This window comes from Anneissia japonica, unplaced genomic scaffold (assembly GCF_011630105.1).
Source record: "Anneissia japonica isolate Jap-2015-1 unplaced genomic scaffold, ASM1163010v1 scaffold287800_len1627635_cov199, whole genome shotgun sequence".
NCBI classification, from domain to species: Eukaryota; Metazoa; Echinodermata; class Crinoidea; order Comatulida; family Comatulidae; genus Anneissia; species Anneissia japonica.
The window spans coordinates 1,007,704-1,028,534 of record NW_022731299.1 but is presented as its reverse complement, the minus strand read 5'-3'; the positions used below and the strand labels follow the sequence as shown (position 1 = coordinate 1,028,534).

The 20,831-nt window shown below is 34.6% G+C and overlaps 1 protein-coding gene across 1 annotated transcript in view; it reads right to left on the bottom strand.

Annotated features, from left to right (window-relative positions):
* Positions 1–20,665, bottom strand: part of LOC117115308 (WD repeat-containing protein 92-like) — a 110,093-nt gene extending 89,428 nt beyond the window's left edge. Inside the window, exons 1-2 of the mRNA XM_033259050.1 lie at positions 20,358–20,665; positions 11,345–11,445 (exon numbers count right to left, since the gene is read on the bottom strand). Coding sequence (XP_033114941.1) covers positions 11,345–11,445; positions 20,358–20,531 — 275 coding nt within the window. The 5' untranslated portion in view covers positions 20,532–20,665. The remainder of the gene's footprint in view (positions 1–11,344; positions 11,446–20,357) is intronic.
* Between the last annotated feature and the right edge of the window lie 166 nt (positions 20,666–20,831).

The following is a 20,831-nucleotide window of genomic DNA, read 5'->3' as shown; positions in this document are numbered from 1 at the left end:
TTATTATTATTATTATTATTATTATTATCTATATATACTGAGATATAACTGGTTATATTCTCAAAAATGTCCCGTCCGTGACAAAAAAATACTGTGGAATTCCCCCTTTACAGGCCTAGGCCTACTAACGAGGGATGTCCAAAATAGGCCTACCAGTTGGAGAGCCGCATTGGTCACGCATCATGAACTTCATTCATTGTGAGGGCGCATGTCATGGATAATGGCCGAAATTTAACAACTTTTTATGTGTTTTAAATGTGGTTATTTTGGCACTAAATGTTATTTAAAAAAACTATTTTGAATAACTAAACTACAAGTGTAAATGATCATTAAAACTACGATTTCGGTTCAGTAATTTTTTGGTTTCGAAAAATATCGATATTTCAGATTTCAATTCAACAAACGATTTTTTTACAAAATGGAAGGCCAAAACTCATTAAATTTCTCATTTTCTACACAAGGTACAAACGCAAATTTAAAATCTATCATAGAATAATTATTAAACTACCCAATAATGTAATCAACTATATATGGCGTTTGGGATGCAAATCCCACTAATCAAACCATTATGTACAAAACAGGCTAGGTTGCAGGTCATGTCTAGGCTAGGCCTACTTCCCAGTTCAAGCCTTCCAGGCGTCGTCTAGCTTGCTGCGTACGTGGGCCTGGTGTAGGCCTAGGCATGATAGAGGTTTTATGGTGTCATAAAATATGTAAGGCCCCATAAAAAAAATATTAGTTTATCACCCACTCCCTCATCACTTTGGGAAAATTCAGATTTTTTTTTTAAATCAACATAGATTTCTCAAACAATCATTTTTTCTACTTTTCTTACTTGAAAAGCTCAGGATTTCTTGCAAATTATGTTTACTGGTACAACAAAAACATATTTTTTTATATATAAATTTGATTCCAATGTTATGAATTTTTATATATTTTTCCCTACCTTTTAATTTACCAGCAAAAAAGGGGGTGGGCTTAGGTGAAAAAAACCCTCCCTTATCAGTTTTTATTCTTTGATAGGGTGATAAACTAATACATCTTTTAATGGGGCCAAATGTATTGTATTAATTATAGCACAACTACACTCTCACACAAAACCACCTTATGACAACTTAAAGAAAGAAGTGAAGATTTGAAATAATTAAGGTCCATACTTTTAATTATTAAAACAAAGCGATATCAATGTTAATGAATTATACAAATGTTGTTACATGTTTAAATCTAAATATCTAATAATTTCAATTTTTGTATAAAAATACTTATTTACAAATCACCTCATGAAAAAATTGTTATTGTATCAAATTGCAAGCAAGTGTACTCACAGAAAGTTACAAAAAATTAAAAAGTAGTTACTAAAATATCTACTTAATTATATTGTTAATTATACACATTGACACCCAATTTGGCATTATCAGACTGTTAGGGCCTATTGTATATTTTTCAACTTATGGTATGTATGTAGAAAATTGCTGTATGGGATTCAAATGCTACTTATCTGAAATTTGTAAACAAATAGCTGTCAAAATTATATCGATTCGACGGCTGTCACACAACCTTGGCAAAAAACGTTGGAACGCGCAACTCGTACAAAAAATAATCTGAAAACTCAACGACGTAAGGATTCTTAGCTATATAAGGAACTGATTTTACCTTATTTGGGTACCTTCCACTTTTTTAATGTTTATTCAACAGCCATGAAATAGCATACACTGTATGCTAATGAAACGCGCGAAAGTTTAAAGCCTTTCTGGCGTGTGAGGGCGTCTTGAATCAATGACGTCACGCCATGTTGAAAATTTTTCAATAACCGTCAAAATCCCCAACGCGGTTTTCCGACTGTACCTCATGCTGCGAGTGCGATAAGGGTCTTCCCAAGCATTATTCCTATCCCTTTTCTCTGAATTTTCCAAAGAGTCAACATGTGCATTGCTCCTACGCCGCAAAATTTTATTTTTACTTAACTTTACTCGGGACTTCGCTATTAATTTCCCCGAAAATGAATAAAAAAAACACCTGGACAGAAGAGGCAACTTTCACCCTGATAAGTGTGTGGGGGTCTACCCAGATACAAGAAGGGTTTGGACAAGGAGAAATGCACAAACCTACGGGCTGATAATTACAAAGATAGAAGAGCTGGGCTTTGGCTTTAATAGAGCCCAAATAATCAGCAGAACAACTAAAAACGGATTAAAAATTAGTACGTTGTGGCCAGCAGTCGATAGAATTTCACGATCGGTAGCAGTTCTGTATTTTTGCGCGGTTGAGGTATTGTTACTGTCAGAAGCAAAGGTCAAGACCCGACATCGCATCCCATAATGCAAGTTGACGCCGGTGATTTCATAAACATCATTAGCGAGTGACCTTCTAACTACCCACTGAATTTACAAAGCACGAACGAGGGTTGGTTGTAGGGCCGCAGGCGACTGGCTGGGTTCATACCGTTAAATGTGAAGGCGAGTTGTGTATGAACGCAGGCTATAAAATAACTCTACAAAGCTCTACACAGCTCCATTAAAGGGGGGGGGGGGGTTCGGGGATGAAACGATTAATTTTTAATTTAAAATAGAGGGATGGGCGACAACAACGACGGTGACAGCACCTGATTTTGGAGCTCGGTATTCAAAAACGAGGCTCGTGAACTTGGTCCTAAAAAAAAACAGGTGCTACAGGATTTTGAGCTAGTGTTATAAGATAGGGAATTTCCTAAAATGTACCGACTTTCAAAGGCTTGCATTCGGTAACCCCATAAAAAAATCGTGTCAAACTTTAGATATTCCAATGTAAATTTGGCCGTTCTTTTCATTTATATGGGTTTTCACTTATGAAAATGTCTCAATTATGTGTAAAATAACGATTTGCCCCAGTTTTTATTTCGTCGAAATTTGCACTAGACAGGGAGTCAGCTGATTCATTCAACCGTAACGAGCTGGTAACTAGCTAACTGATGAAAATGGTTGTCGTGAGCGGAAAATTAAGAAATTAGGACTGGCAAAAATATTCAATAATAATAATAATAAATTAAGTCGAAGGCATTTTTGAAGAATGAATCTTTCAAAAAGATGTTTGCTGGTTTGGATAAGGAAGTCTTGGAAGTGGTGATCTTAATAGTGGCGTTAAATAGGTTTGTTTAATACAAACTTGTCTTACCTGTGTAGGCATAGCCTAGCATTTAGTGCAGTAGGCCTACTGTTTGTATGTAGAGAATACGGAATACTACTGCCTGGCGCGACCTAGGCCTAGCCTAGGCCCCTAGTTTAGGTCTAGGCATACAAACTATAATAATAATATTTCAAACATTAGACAAACAAACAACACTATTTTAAATAAAGTGCATTAATTTACATGTTAATTATTAGATCCATGGAACTATCTAGGACCTACTACTACTACTACTACAGCATTACTAAAATGCCAGTTTATTCGTCGTGGAATGTGGATGATACCTTGAAAGCTAGCTCAAATTTGCGCGGAAAATAGCTTGCAAAAATGTGCACAGAACTTAACTTCTGCATAATACATTTGGCAGTGGTTATATACAGTATTCAGATTAGTTCAAAGACTAATTTTCGGCATTCTTCTCGGAAATATAACAACCCGCCTTAGGCGTGGCCCTGCTGGTTCCATGCTGGATCAAAAACTAGTAGAGGGTCAAATGTCCAGCCAATTTGATGGTCAAAATACAAGGGCATTATTATTACTGTACATTAGAAAAGATTGAGAAACAGGATAGTCTATTATACATATATTGTTATTGTCTTCATTTGTAATTTTTAAACTAATTTTTATTTTTATATTACAAAAAAGTATTATATTAATGAAATAATAAATTCTATTCAAAATAACTGTTTAGGTCATGGCTATGTTACACCACTTTGCAATGCATTTGAATATGGGCTTTTTACAGTGATGGTTAATTAGAATATATATATTTTCAACAAAAATTATCATCTTGATGATTAGTGCCAGAATGATAATTCCTTATAAAGATATTGTAATATCAATACTAATTATTTTTGAATGGTCAAATAGTCACTCTGATTTTTTTTTAACTAGTCTGTTCAAACTTTTTATTGTACTTCTCTTCTTACAGGAAATGCCGACATGTTGGATATCAATGGCTTTCATTTGGTAGGTGTTTAACAGGCTAAAGAAATCTAACAGAAGGGTCATCCCATCTTGCACTGTGTGGGCGATTAGGGACAAGTTCCCAGAAGCTGTGAAGAGTGCCCTGGGTTTTTTGATGCTATAGAAGATGATGAAATAAACTTTGTGTTGGAAGAATTATTTATAAATTGTTATGGAAGATACTGATAAGTCCATCCTCATTTATGCAACAGATCTTATGTAAATAGATTCATTCTTGACAATTTATGTGACAACTGTGCTCTGTTTTTTTGACAATCTCATCACTCATGAAAGGAAATTTTGTCAGCATAGGCCTAGAGCTTTTGTATATCTGGACCAGTCAATTGTGTGTAACCTTCCAGACCTAGTCTGTAATTGAAATTGTTGCTATCAATGCGGATAGGCCAGCAAAGTTGATTTCAAGAACATTTTGTCGTTTTGTACAGTACAATGTTTTTTGTATCTTCCCCACTCTCGTCTCATATTTTAAAATTTTAAGCTAATACAGTATGAATTAGAATTTTGTGTACATTAAATAAATGTAACTTGTTCTTCCCTATTCTTTACATTGGTATAAACTATAGTAAATATAAATCCATATACAGTATTTAATATTTCGATAATAAATAGAGTGTGTAAAATGCAGTGATATATATTGTAATACCTGACTGCTTTAATGTTGCTTTATTCTGTGTACAGTAAAACAATTTTATATTAACTGTGAGAAAATACACTTGTAATAAATTATCTGCCATGTACAAGTATGATAAATTGTGTTTCACAATATAACTTTACTCAAGACTGTACAAAGCCATACATTAAAATAGTTGTTCCTGTAAATTTAAACACATTTAAAACTAATTTGAAAACTTTTTTGTTTACAAAATCGCTTTAATTGGGTTAAATGTTCACTGCGCCTTTGATAATGTTTTTTGAATTGGCGCGTTATAAATTTCTGCATATTAGTATTATATATTGAGCCACATTTTCATACTGTACTATCAACTTCGCACACTACATATTTCAAAATTAATCCTCACAATTTTTTTTCTAAATCTGGGTCACATATTTTCTTCAAAAGAATTACTATTGAATGGGATTATAATACCATTCAATAATATTAAAGATATTTTGCAAGTGAAACAGGTACAGTAATACTGGTACAGTATTTATTTATTTATTATAAATTTGGCATGCAATATAAACCAGATGCGTAAAAAACAAAAACTTAAGTGTGTGGCATTTCAGTATATCTTCAGAAAAAGAAATCACTAGATAAATCATTTTAATTTAATTCTTTGGAAATATTTTGGCCTCAATCACTTGCTGCAGAACTCTGAGCATCGCCCACCTTCTGCTAACCATGGATTGGACATGTCCATTTCATCATGTCCACACAGATGGAATTGTTTGCAACACATCCATTTGAGCCAGTCATTTGCTCCTATTGAGGAATAAATATACAGTAGTTACAATAATGCAAAACCAGGTTTGTTAAAAATCAAAAATGTTATCAAACATTGGCATTTGCTGCTTTATCAATAACATACCATACTGAGATACTGTATGTACAAATCTGAAAAGAGATTCATCAATTGACAGTATTTTCAGATTTTTTAATTACTTGATTGAAACCTTCCTGTCTGCTAGTGTGTAATGTATTATTGTTGTTTCTTAATAAAACTGACACACCATGCTGATACTTTTTTACCATTCCAATATATTTGTTTCATGTACTCTGGCTGAACAGTGATGAGATATTCACTTAATTTTCTTTTGCTCACCTTAAATTGTGTGTAGCTTTCATTACAAGTTTCAGCAAACAACCAGTGTTTCTTGCTAACGTCTTGCTGGGTGCTTGTATGCTTTGTACCACCTTCTTTCGTAGATGCCAATGTTGGGTGGTTGTACTCATGGCAAATGTTGTGGTATGTTTGTCTCATCATGGCAACTGGCAAATACCTATGTGAGGAGAGTGTCATGTTTCGGCCTATCACATATCTTGTCCTACAAAAATATATATGTATATATTTTATTTCACATTTCAACAACAGCTGAAAGTTAGGTTTGGAGTATATGCATCATGTTATTATTTAATGGGGCGTTATTGTTGTGTAGCCTAACTTCTAGGCCTACAGTATATCAATAATAATCTTATTGTTACAGGAATTGGTGTTGGCTCTGATGATATACTGTAGTATTATAGCACATCACCTTTATTTAGACAGTGCATTTTTTAGACATTTATTTAGGCCTAGGCCTAGGCAGTTTTTCATAGGACCAGGCCTATAACTAGGCCTATAGTATACTATTATTAGTAGGCCTAGGGGCCTAGTCTAGGTCTATTATTATGAAAAAAAAAATGCACTAGCACAATTAATGTGACAAAGTCGCCATGGCATGGCATGACAAGTCTAGGCTAGGCTAGTAGTAGAAACCTACTAACTTTACTGTCAGCTGGATAAGGCTGCGTGCGAACTTACCTGCTGCGGGACTGGAGCAGTGTCCCGGACAGGAGTGCGCTACTGCTGCTGGATAGACACTGACTGTGCTAATCCTAGGCATAGGTGTAGGCCTAATTATAGTGGGCGCTGCACAGTGGCGACCTGTTGACAATTGCTCCCTTAGAATTTCACTTTTTGATCGTTTTGTGAATTTATCTGTGATTTTTTGATGGAAGATAAGTGGTCTTTACCTTTTATTTTGTCAAACAAGTGGATGTATAGGTGCTCGATTGTGATTTTCTTGATACTCACGAGAGTTTTTATCGTTAGGTATGTATCAACCACCAGGAAATCGCTATGTTGTGAGATACTCAAAGACGGAACTGATCGAACTCTGCCACAAGCAAATTGGTAAGCCTTTAGGCTACATTAGCTTTCCCCCTGAAATTAAACTAAAAACTCGGGGTAGTAATGGTGGAAAAAGAGTTAAATCATGTAATAGAAAATACAAACTACCATTACCCAGCATTGTTATAGGGAATGTTAGGTCACTTCAAAACAAAATGGTGGAATTACGAGAATGTACTCGGTATTTGTATGAATACCGTGAAGCGAACGTAATTTGCCTGTCGGAAACCTGGCTGAACGAGAATATTCCCGATGAAGCTGTTTGTATCGAGAACTTTGACTTAATCCAAGGAGACAGAACGTTTGAATCCGGTAAAACAAAAGGAGGAGGTGTCGTTTATTTATAAATAGGTCATGGTGTACAAACTGGTCTCTGAAAGAACGCCTATGTAATAAGGACTTAGAACTCATTACAGTCGGCCTGCGACCTTTTTACCTCCCCCGAGAGTTTAATAACATTTTTTTCATTGTGGCTTATGTTCATGACAAAGCAAGTAATAAAGATGCTGCAAAGGAGATAGCAAAAAAGGTATGTGAGATCGAAAATAAATCACCAGATTCCCCTATTTTTATTGTGGGAGATCTAAATAAATGTTGTTTGGAAAAAAATCTTCCTTCATTTAAACAGTTTGTTGATAAGCCTAAGTCTAGGCAAAATAACATTCTCGACAAGTGCTATGCTCAATCCTGGTGTAAATTTAAAACGAAAATTTGTTCTCAACTTGGACGTTCTGATCATTGCATGGTTATGATGATACCTGTATATAAACAAAGCATCAAGAGAATTAAACCGGTCAAGAAACATTGATTTGGTCGAATGACTCTATTGAAGAACTTCGCGGCGCATTTGAATGCACTGATTGAGAGTAAGAATGGCAATATAAATGAAACTGTGGAAGCTATTTGTAGCTACATTAAGTTTTGTACTGACTCTATTATCCCAAAGAGAACCAAAAAAATTTATCCTAACAACAAGAAATGGTTCTCGAAAGAACTACAGGCATTGATGAAGGGAAAAAAAAGCTGCTTTTTCAATGGGACAGGTAGATATAGTCAGAGAAAAACAAAAACAGATTGAGTCAGAAATTAAAAGAAATAAAACGAAATATAAAGAAAAGCTAGAGCAAAGCTTTAAGAAGAATTATTTCAAATCAGCATGGAAAACAATGCAGGACGTCACTGGCTACGTCAGTAAAAACAAAAATACGCCATGTAATCAGACAGTACATCAACAAGACAAACTTAATGACCTTAATGATTTCTTCTGCCGTTTTGATCAACATGATCTTGCCAATAACCAGGTTCTCAGGACATGCTGTAATCAACTTTCATCCATCTTCTGTAAAGTGTTTAATAAATGTCTAGAACTTGGAAGAATTCCAAAGATTTGGAAAACATCAGAAGTCAGACCGATCCTGAAAATTAAAAACCCTGTAATACAAAATGATCATCGACCAGTCGCTATCACCTCTAATGTAATGAAGTGTTTTGAGAGAATTATTTTGAAAATACTTAAGGATATGGTCCATTTTGATCCTACACAGTTTGCCTATCGACCCAAAAGAGGAATTGATGATGCCATCATATAATTTCTTCATAATATCCTGCAACACATCGACGCCAAAAACACTTTTGTAAGGGCACTTTTTGTTGATTTTTCGAGCGCGTGTAATTGTTTACAACCGCACTTGCTGATCAATAAGCTTCGCGACATGGATATTAATCCAAGTTTCTCGTTTCTTATTATGGACTTCCTACAACAACGTGGATCTGTATTTTTTGTAACGACTGTATAAAATTGCTATTTTAAACTTAAATAATGTACGCTTTTAGGTAATATATTTTAATCTTTAATTAATTCTACTTGTTTTTGTAAAACTTGATTCAAATTTGACTTTTGTGATTTTGTAGTTTTGAGCTTGTCAACGAAACAAATTTCCCTTTTTTGGACTAATAAAGTTTCTGTATTCTGTATTCTGTATAAACAAACAAGTCATCGGACTGATATACGTTTATTAATTCAATTGAATTATTCCTCCATGATTGAATTGACGTTGACTAAACCGTCTCTCTCTATAACTGCGTATGTAAACGATCACAAAAACTCACGACTTCACACTAGTGTATTGTAAGTATTCTAGTCGCTCGATCGTCGGGACGATTTTTCGATCAGCTGCTCGCCAAAATTGACGGACTTGTCTTGAATATTAATGAGTTGGTTAGAAAATGCTATCAAGCTACTAAAAAAAGAAAGAAAAAGGCCCTAAGCCCTAGTGGTAACTAATGGTGTCGTGTGTGCTCATAAACTCGGCCCCAAGTCAACTCAGCCCCAAGTCAACTCGGCCCCATGTCAACTCGGCCCCAACTCAACTCGGGCCCAATTTATCTGGGCCCCAAGTAGTCAACTCGGCCCCAATTTACTGTGTATTTACAAAATACCGATAATACCAAAAACAATTTGAATGCAAAGCCGAAATATGCCAAAATTTAAGTGTTTTAAATCGTTGCCTTTGTTATTTCTTTTTCATTTGAATCCACATAACAATATTAAAAATAGGATAAGGCTCCAAGCGGGAGCATGTGGCCATGCCAGATGTGTATAAGAGACAGGTTTACATCAAGCGAACGTGGAAGTAGTATTGCAAGCAGCATGTACCGTCATGGCTTCGAATCGAAATAAAGTTTGAGATAATGAAACAGAAAGGAGATTTGCATTTGCCTTAAATAGGGCAAAATGTTTGAATCTCACTGTCGATGATTTTGTAGGCTAAGTGACAAATATTTTGAAGAAGGAACGACGTCGGAGCCAAAAAGAGAAGGACGATTTTAGCGACGATCATCATGATGGAGGACAGACGATCGTGCCCACAAGACGATCAAGCCGAGACGATCGGGCCCAATTTTGAATAGGGACTGGCTATACGTACAGCGGCTGTGTATACATGATTTAAAAAGCTCGTTTTTTAAAAAAGAATCAATTTTTCGGTCTTTTGTTCGTGATTGTTTGCACAGTGTGGACGCATTATTTGACGATTTGATATTAAAACACATTTACTATTGTATATCTATGCTGTGCGTATAGCCTTGTCCTTTTGAATATGGGCCTGTTCGTCCTGAAAATGGGCCCAATCGTCCTGGGCTCGATTGTCTCGTGGGCCCGATTGTCTTTAGGCAAATTGAATATTGGGCCCGATCGTCTGTTGGCAAAATTTCCAAAACCATATTGGCTTGCCTAGGTCAATTTCTGCCTATGACACTCTTATAATAGAATTGGCTTGCTAACTTAAAAGTAATAGTTCAACCGCTTGACTGCTACTCTATTTTGCACATCTTACCCCCCCCACCCAACCGCCAGGAAAAGCTTCACACTTCCCCTCCCACCACCACACTATTCCCACATTAAACACACAGCTATCTCCTTATATTATTGGTTGTAATCACTCCAGGTTCCAAGAAGGCAGCAATAGTTTAAAGAAACCACATGCGTAAATAATTACTATTGCTTGATTAAAATATGACGTCATTTCAAAATGACCTCCATCTCCCCCTTCCCCGGGGTATGACTTAGAAATTTGGCATGCTGAGACATGAAAGTGGTAGTTCAACTTCCTGATTGCTACTGAAATTCTCACATCTTATCCACTGCCCAACTGCAACACGCACTGTTACCCTCACCCCACCCCCAGTCGCACACTGTCACATCCCCTACCCCCATTCTCAACATCTACAAGTATTTCCTCATATTCCTTGGTTGTAAATATCATTCTAGGGTTTTCTAAGAGGACAGCTATAGTTCAAAAAACCACATGAGACAATAATATCCATTTTGTATAGTTATAATATGACGCCATTTTAAAATGGCTGCCATTCCCCTCCCCCGGGGGGTACAACTTTGAAATATTTGGTACTTGTTCCTCTACCTTTGCACAACGTCTGTGCAAAATTTGGTTTTGGTAGGCCTACAAGAAGTACTGGTTGCTAAGGTATATTATTGGTATACACTTGCAATATCCTTCAAATTTAAGTATGGTTAATTTCATTAGCCTTTTTCTCAAAACCTCAAATGTTTATTTCTGGAAGTTAGTAATTATTCAAATGGCCGTAGAATTGCTTCCAGATTTCCGATTGAAATGGTTTAATCACCATTTTAAATCTCGTAATGTGTTCTATAAGACTATAGCAAAATCTAATTTTTGACTAGGTATGAGTTTACAGCCATTTCGTGGTAGCAGGTCACAATTATCGTTACATCTCAACATTTTGAATTTTTTATTAGTATTTTTCCCGAACTCAGGAAAGGTTAAATAAGCAATATATGGCCACTTGTCTCATCCTCGCACACCCCCTTTAATCACTTTACTCACCATATCCCAAGGTTGCCCTTAAAATCTCCAGTTGCTAATTCTCGTTGACTCAAACTACTGGCTCCAAATGTCCCACACCTGAACGGCACATCTTTCTCAATCTGTGGGAACAATACCAAGCTACTAATTTTATATGCTGTACAAACATTTTTCTAAGACACCAGTGTTTCACGAAAAACTTGCGAATGATTAATGAGACAGAGATTTTGGAATTTAAACATCTGCAGCAGGCCCGTAGCCAGGTTCTTCCAAGGGTGGTTTTTCTGGGCGTGAAGTCCACGTTCGATGCCCCGGTGGGGTCGGCGAAACCCCAAAAGCAAGGGGATTTTTGTGCTTTATGGGCCTAATTAATGCTATAAAAGCAGATATGTTTGAAAAGGTCTTTGTCTAGGTGGGTCTGCAGTGCATTAGTTGGGTTGGAGGACTTATTTGGGAAATTTTGAAGAGGGGGGTTCGCCACAAAAGAAGGGGGTTTGCTAGAAAAGTGAGTTCTCCCGAACCATAAAAACTCCCCCTGGATACGGGCCTGTGCAGAACTCACTGATCATTTTGGAAGTTAAAATCATTAAAAACCAGCACACCGTTTAAAAGTTATTGGCCCTTAAAGATGGTGAAAAGGGTGTTTTTTTTCTTAACCAGAATTTAAAGCATATTATTTGGAGGACCATAATTTCAAAAATAACCACAGAAAATGTCAATTTATTACATATTCCCTAGATGTTAGGGAGTTTGTGCATCACTTTTTTCTGGGTCATTCCTTAATGTCGTTTTTGAAATATGGGCCCTTAAGTCTGGTCCCATGTTAATTTGTACCCATTTTTCTTGTTTCTCAAAAATGGCAAGTACGGCCATTTCAACAGTCTTTGGAGAACATCGTCCCCAAAAAGTGCTATGCTCCAATTAGACGTCAAATTTGAGAAATAAATATACTGCAGATGCTTAATCAAATATTATTATTTAAAACTTACATTATATTTTTTTACCAAAATTCTGGTGATAAGTAATAAAATAATAAATAAGAAAGAAAAAGGCCCTAAGCCCTAGTGGTAACTAATGGTGTCGTGTGTGCTCATAAACTCGGCCCCAAGTCAACTCAGCCCCAAGTCAACTCGGCCCCATGTCAACTCGGCCCCAACTCAACTTGGGCCCAATTTATCTGGGCCCCAAGTAGTCAACTCGGCCCCAATTTACTGTGTATTTACAAAATACCGATAATACCAAAAACAATTTGAATGCAAAGCCGAAATATGCCAAAATTTAAGTGTTTTAAATCGTTGCCTTTGTTATTTCTTTTTCATTTGAATCCACATAACAATATTAAAAATAGGATAAGGCTCCAAGCGGGAGCATGTGGCCATGCCCTATACTGCCTTACCAGTACTCTAATAAAGTATCCACATGGAATTTGGTTATCAGGAAATGTGTGGTGTATTTTTTATGACTTTCGTACAGTAATAAGGTACTAGTCACAAATGACCCATCATGCACCTCCACCAGATACACCCTTTTCGTCATCTTTAATTGCCAGATCTTAACATAGTGCCTTTGCCCCCGAGGGGACATAGACCCAAAAACTGTATTAATAAAAAAATATTTAAATAACCTTAATAACAACAATATAAAAAGTTAAAATACTGTATAACTCATCATAACTCGAGGGCTAATATAGCCCAAACCTTACAAGCATTCACCAAAGTTTAGGTCGATTGCAAGGCAATTAAAATTGAAATTATTCACTATGAAATGTTGTAATGTATGTAAGGTGATACTATGTGGTTAACTACAATTACTGGTGCTTAGAAGTGTAATCTGCTAATCCGTTATTTGATTTTTTTTTTTTTATTTTTTTTTTTGGGATAAGCAAGCAGCGACTAATACACGGTTTCAATAAATGCAGCAAAGATGGCATTTCGAACTGTGTAATTTTTTTTTTCTTCAACATCTTTATTACTTTTTTAAAAAGAGTGCAACTAAAAAACTTTTTCTTTAAATAATATATAACCTATAGTAACAATTATTATAATGAAAAGCACATTACATTTTAGGCAAGGTACAGTATGATTTTTTTCTGTGAAACTGAACACTGTAAGTTTAATACAGAACTAAAAAATAGCACAAAATGTGCTATATTATATTGATTTAGAGTTTTTTCTATTCAGTTTACCTGCTATGTCCAATAAGGGGATTTTCGCTTCATTGGCAATGTTTTCATATGTTTTTTTGAAGTGTTCTTGTTGTCTCTTATACACATCTAGATGTGTATAATAAAACAATAGCAGATGAACTTGGTTACTTCATATCTTTAATCGCTACAAATTTGTTTCATATGACCACGCAGGGCCACACTCATTAGGCGAATTGTAAAACATGAATGAATATATATATATATATATATATATTTAGTTTTTTAAACAGAAGTTCAGAAGACGATGCAAATGAAGCCAAATCAATATTTCTGTTTTATATACAGACCCAAAAAATATATATATATTTAGTTTTTTAAACAGAGGTTCACAAGACGATACAAATGAAGCTAAATCAATAATTCTGACAACACATTTTCGAAGGTAATCTATCCAGGTTCGAGGAATAGTCACAAGCCCATACTAAGTTAAAATACTGCAAATAAGGAAGAATAAGATAATTGTAAAAAGTAATTAAAGTGTTGCATGGGAAGAATAACTTAAGCCTGTTGATTATGCCTATTAATTTGGATATTTTGCTTGCAAAATAATTTTGGTGTAAATTTTCATCTTGAATACTCCTAAAACACGAAGTAAAAATATTAGATTTGCATTCTATAGGATTTTCATTTAAAATAATACTGAAGTTTGAAAAATTTACATTCTTATGGAGTAGATGTAATAAAATATAGCTAGTCTTTTAAATATTTATTAGAAGCTTATTTGTATTGAACCAAGAACCAATATTTTTTAAGTCATTAAAACGCATTGAACAAAACATTGAGGTCTTCATTTGAATAAAAAAAAAAGTTGTATCATCGCTGTCGGCAGAGGATACCAACTGGAGGGTGTCACTAATTCTACTCAAGTCGTTGACATATTAAGAAAAGTAACGGTTTGATATCATCTGATCGAAAAACTAAGAAAAATTGGCCCTATCAAAAATGCATTTGGGTACGAGTTTGCCATAAGTCATGTGTACCAGATCACCAATCGTGTGTGGGTCATTCTTCGCTAATGTGCCATTTTCCAGTCCCTCTGTTTTAATGTAGTATAAATTTTAAAATATTAAAGGAAATTTTATTTTTATTGCGTTAACAGGGCTTGAAATTAACTTTTTTTTCTTGGTAGCACTGCCAAAATTTTCTGGCACCCCCCAAAAAAATTTGGTAGCACAAGTAATTTTTTTAGTAGCACATATTTCCCCATCCTTTTCGCATCCCCTAAGATAATAAGCACTGCGCAATATTTTATTCTTTATATTTATATAACAAACCCCCACCCACCCATACCTACACTGTCCCCATGGATTATTATGCAAGAAAGAAGACATATAAGAAAAAGAGAAAAGATTTTTAAAAATTAAAAAAAAAAAAACAAGAAAAATAATAAATAAGAAATAGCAGAAGGAAGGAAAGAAAAAAAAAAGAAAAGTAAAATGGTGGAAAGAAAATGACAATGAAAAAACTAAAAGAAAGGTAGGTATCAAAAATGAAATAAGAAAAAGGATGAAACAATATTTTTAAAAAAATAGATATCAAAGGGATAGTAAAGAAAAAAGGTGCAAGGTAAAAAATTCAACCTAACTGGAAGGAAAGGGAAAGTATTTCATGGAAAGTTTCAATTGTTAGGAATATTTCAAATTTCTGTTAATTATTAACAGATATACAAAATATAAAAAAGAAAAACATGAGCAATAATAATGTACTAGCTAAACTGTCTAGTCAATGGACTGCCAAAATCTGCAGTTACTTAAGTGGATTGATATATTGATTATAAAATTATTAATTATTTTTACTGAAACATTAATTATATTTTCTGTACACTTTCTTTAAATTTTTCAGTATTTTCCTTCATTTGTGCAGGAAATTTCGAGAAAATAGGTCCGCAGAATCGCATTAACACTGCAAATGCCTATACATTGGTCACAATAGCCACCGGCCGACTTTACTGCAACATTTGCGCGGAAATTGGCAGACTTATTTTTAATATGCGTGGATGGAATTTTTTCTTTATGAGATAACTCTAAATCAATTTACACATAATAATTTCAACCTAAACAGAGTTCCAGAGTTTTCACCAACATTTCGGGAGTGCTGAGAATCCAGCTCCCCACTTGTCAAAGGCCATTTAGGCTTCGTTTTAAGCCCGAAAAATTGGCATCACACAGTCGGCCGGCGACACTTCTAATTTAGGTTATAATGTAGCCTAGAACATGGGCCTGTACAACTTCAGCAAAGTATCTTATACCTACATATATAATGATCTATAGTTTCATTTTCTTGTTCAATGGTTGTTTTTATTGAGAATTATTTAAAAAAAAAAAATGGTAGGCCTACCAACTTCGGAACTTCAGTATTAATCGCCAGAGAACATCGTCACACTTCTAGTGTTTACAAATTAAGGTTTCGCGGAGTAACCAGGGCTCGAAATTCACGCTAGCAAACTAGCAATTTGCTAGTAGGTGTGTCATAATTGCTAGGTAAAAATTCACAAACCAGCAAATTAAAAAAAATGATTGCTAGTTGAAATATACAAAATATCTTGTACAGTAATTAGCCTAGTATTAACTAAAACTAGACTAAACTGATCTACAAAAACTAATACAAATTTTATTAAATTTATTTATTTATTTTTTAATTATGAAAATCGACTAAAAATGCCTATAATCGACTTCACATCTTGAGCACAAGATGTGAAGTGCGCCACCAACATTAATTTTTTTAAACCTTACTTTGCTTGCATGCATGCAACAAGCTAAGTAAGCAGTGTGCAGAAAAAAAAATCGTTCACATGGGTTTGTTGACGGAAGTCACGGGCGATGCAATCGGTAGTTAAGGCGAACATATTTAATTTGGTTCTTTTTAGATAATAAACAATGTTTTAGATATGATAATAATAATTTACTATGAAGCTTAGACAAATAATAGGTTACAACCTAGGCTTCAATTGGCAGATGTTTTAGGCCTAGCCTACTAGACCCTAGCCTAGCTAGTCTGGCTAGGCCTAGTACCTGTCTAGGCCTAGGCTAGGCCTACTACTGCACCAGCGGCCGCCTACAAAACGTCTAGCCCCAGCTTTAAAAGACCAAGGCCTATCAAAATAAATATTGTACAAACAAATCTTTTATGTAAAATTGAGTTTCTTTTATGGCCTTTTTCTGTCAAAGATTTGGCTTGCTACCAATGCAGTTTTTGAAATCTCTAGGCCTAGCCCCTAGCTAAGCCTGCCCAGGCTAGCTAGGCCAAGGCCAGTCTGGCAAAAAAAAAAACTCCCCCACCCTCCCGCCCCTGAATATTTCTGAGGGTGTGACACTAAACAAGTATATTTTTGTAAATTTTCAAAATAATATGATATAAATTAATATAAAATAAATTTTATTTATAAATATTTTATTTAAAAATTCCAATAAGCAGTACATATTTAATATGAAAACAAAATCACAGATACAAAATAAAAATTAAATGAATGATAAACTTAATTTATTTTAAAAAATAAATTAAGTATAATATTAAATTTTTATTTTGTATCATGATTTTTTTTCTTCATATTAAAAATTTTCTGACACTGAAGTGAATAAATGTACAAGGTATAGAAATCGATTTTTTATACTCACTTACTACACTCACCATAACAGAAAATATTATATTAAAACATTTAACACACAAATTTATAGAAGTATATCAGTTATTTTCATACAATTTATTTTCCGAAAATAATATGTTGAGTTGGTATCAATATATTTTACTAGTTGAGAAGCTCATTTTGCTAGTTACATTTTTAACAACTAGCACATTTTAGCAATAGGTTGCTAGTGGCTGAAAAAGTAAATTTCTAGCCCTGGTAACATATGCCAAACATTGCAAGTTGCCCCGAATGATGTAATATCCCAGCATTCTGACTGGTTTACAACTTGCAATGGACTCAACATACCTTACTCGCCAGCCTGTAGTCGGGCGCACACATGGTTTGGGATGTTACTCTGCGAAATATAGTTTCGTAATTGGAAGGCCTAGCTGTTACCGGTTAGTTCGATGTTGTTTTGTTGTTACGTTTTTTGTTGTTGTTGTCAAAACAAGAAACATCCCTTGTAGAATTATATATTTTTTATATATCTTATAGATTAAATTAACCAATTAATTCAATTGTTGCACCTTATTAATTCCAAGTTTAAAATTTAATCTTTAAATATTCATTTATATACAATTCAATTTTTATATTATTTCAAAACACGATTAAACAATCATTTTGCTTACATTCTACTGATACTTTTTTAAGAACGAAATAAATTGTTTGATAGAGGCCCATTACTAGTTGCCTATGAAATAACTCTGCTTACCGTCTACTACATTCAGTAAACGTTCCCAATTCCAGGCTCCTTCTGATAGACACAGACACCGAGGATGCCAGACACAAAGTCATTTGACTCTTTGTACGCCGCTGATACGAACAAAAGTAGGTCAGAAGCCGACTGGCTCATTCAGTAAATAAATGGTAGTAAAGGAGTTGCTTTCTATATTATTTCATTTAATTAGGTTTCAAAATTTGCTGTGAGACCTATTTGTTTGTTTGTTTTTTTGTAAATTTCAAGATGTTGCTCATTGAGATGAAGTCTGGCTGAGGTATCATCAAAGTGTATTTTATACCCTTTGTTATCATCAGCCATGTGATTGAAGAAGCGTAATCTTTTTTCATAATGTATGAGGTTTAGGTAATTCGTTTGGTTTTCAATAAAAGATGTCTGCCTTAATACCGGTAGTACTTTAAATATAATCATCCAGATGATGCCTAATTGTATTTATTTACGATCTATTTAGAGTTAAATTTTGATTGTTGCTTGATCTGGGCCGTTTACATTGTATGAGTCAATACTGTATACGATCGTTTGAAATTTCGGTACATAGTCTATTTTTTATGAACAAATATGTTAAGGAAATGTTCACAATTACGAGGAGGTACAGGTAAGTGTAGCACTCAACAAAAATAGTAAATAATAGTAATGGTAATTAGTATTTACCAAGAATAAGATGAGCACACATCGACACAGTTTTAGTGTACGACATCACACTATAACAGTCTAGGTCATGCTGATTGGTTGATACAGTACATGTAAAATGAATGATAACATGTTTTGCGTACTGCCTGACTAAAAATAATGGGCTGTACAATGGGTTGTAAATAATTGGGATTTGGAGGGAAACCACCTTCCTGCCGCTTACAAAATCTACTCGCGCAATCAAATTACCTTGTCGCACTGAGCGCGACAAAGTTGAATTCCTTGTCGCACCTTAAAAAATCAGGTTGCAAATGCGACCAAATAACCTTTAATTTCAAGCCCTGGTTAATGCAATCTTGAACATACGGTATTTGTTAATGGAATAAGTTGTTAAATATTTTAAACGCAATTGACATGCTGTTTATTTTTCAACAAAAAGCCTCCAAAGTTGCGCACTATGCATGTCCCGATTGGGTTTCTTAAAAATTTCTAATGTCATAATTTGTAAAATAAATAACTTAAATAAATAACTATACCACAAAAAGGTGAATACAATAGGTGTCTCAGAGTTGTAAAATTAAAAATGACATCAATAGAACTATAAATACTTAAAATTTGACTTTGTCCCTGAATTGTCGTCATCTCCGTCACAATACTTTAAAATGCCATTATACTGTTAGCAAAATGACATAACACGTTATGAATCAAACCATTTTGGTTAAAGGGGACCATACAGTAAGAAACAGTCCGTTCTTGTACAGTTAAATCACCTATAGCTGAAGAATTCATGCAATTCTAATACAACTGGAAAAGTACTTCTTTATTCACCATCATCTCCGAACGCTTCAGAGTATGCTTTATTTATTATTTTTTTAGAAAAAAAATAATTATATATATGATCAGAACTGTGTCATTTTCAAAGTGCACATGGCATTCTTCACCTGTAACACACTGCATATGGCACTATATGATCTAAAAAGTTTAATTCTTCATCTCCGTCACAGTCATCTCCATCACAATTTTACTGTGATGGAGATGACTTCTTTATGTTTTCTTTCCTCAAAAACGAATATAAAATAAAAATGGCAATTGATCTGGTTTATGTTGTTAAAAACCTTTTTGCTCAATGTTTATTATCCTATATTTAAATAATACAATCTATCTTTTAAATTTACTAGGATTCACATTTATGAGTATATCATCATCTCCGTCACAGAAAGTATGATGGAGATGATTTCTTGATGTTTTCTTTTCTCAAAAACAGCTATAAAATAAAAATGGTAATTGATACGACTTGCGTTGTTCGAAACCTGTTTGTTCATTGTGTATTACCCTATATTTAATTAATACAATTTATCTTTCAAATTTACTAAGATTCACATCTAGACCTATGTGTATATCCATCATCTCCGTCACAAAAAAGTGTGATGGAGATGATTCTTGAAATATATGCTACAGCACTGAAAATTGAATGCTTAAATAACCGTTTAAAATGCCCTAATTATCGTGCCGAATGTTTATTAAAGTTGTTATATGGCATAATGGTGATATGTGTAATAAAAGAATTACAAATGTGAAACTTTTTTTTCCATGATTTCTAAACCTCTAAAATGGCACATTAGCGAAGAAGACCCGTGTACGAGTTCGCCTAATTTGTGTACGAGTTGGCAGGCGTACGAGTTGGTATTTGTACCAGTTAGGTTAGCCGACACCCCTAGGCCTGGTAAGGCAGAGTATGAATTGCTCTTCTAAAAATCAAACGTCTTAGGCTTATAGCATTGCCATTATGCATGAGCTTGGATCTTGGCCTAGGCCTATTCTAGCATTGACTTACGTTTTGTTGAAGGGTAACTTGGCCGTGTGTCAGTTCGTAAACCTGTAGCGCTCCGGTGCCGCGTGGGTGGTTGCCTAGAACAACCAATTTAGCACTGCGAGGGATCCATTTTGTATCAAATAAAGTATAATTCAAAGATTTTTGCAAATGTACAATTATTTGAGGTTTTTCCATAGTCCTTGTCTCCAATGAAAAATACAAGATCGTGTCCTACTAAATACCACACGGAACACACGGGACCACTCGGGAACACACGGGTGCAAAAATGATAAAAATTTTGCGCCGTGGCTAGAGATACGGTACCGTATCGGAACTTCCGATTGCTAAAGGTACGGTAAATGATATTACGTCATGATTAGCCAATAGAAACGCCGATGCATGCGTGACGTCATTCAGTGCACTGCTGCTGGAGTGTTTTAGCATGGAGGTAAAAAAATAATCGTTTTAGCAACGATCGAAAAAGAAATTTTATGT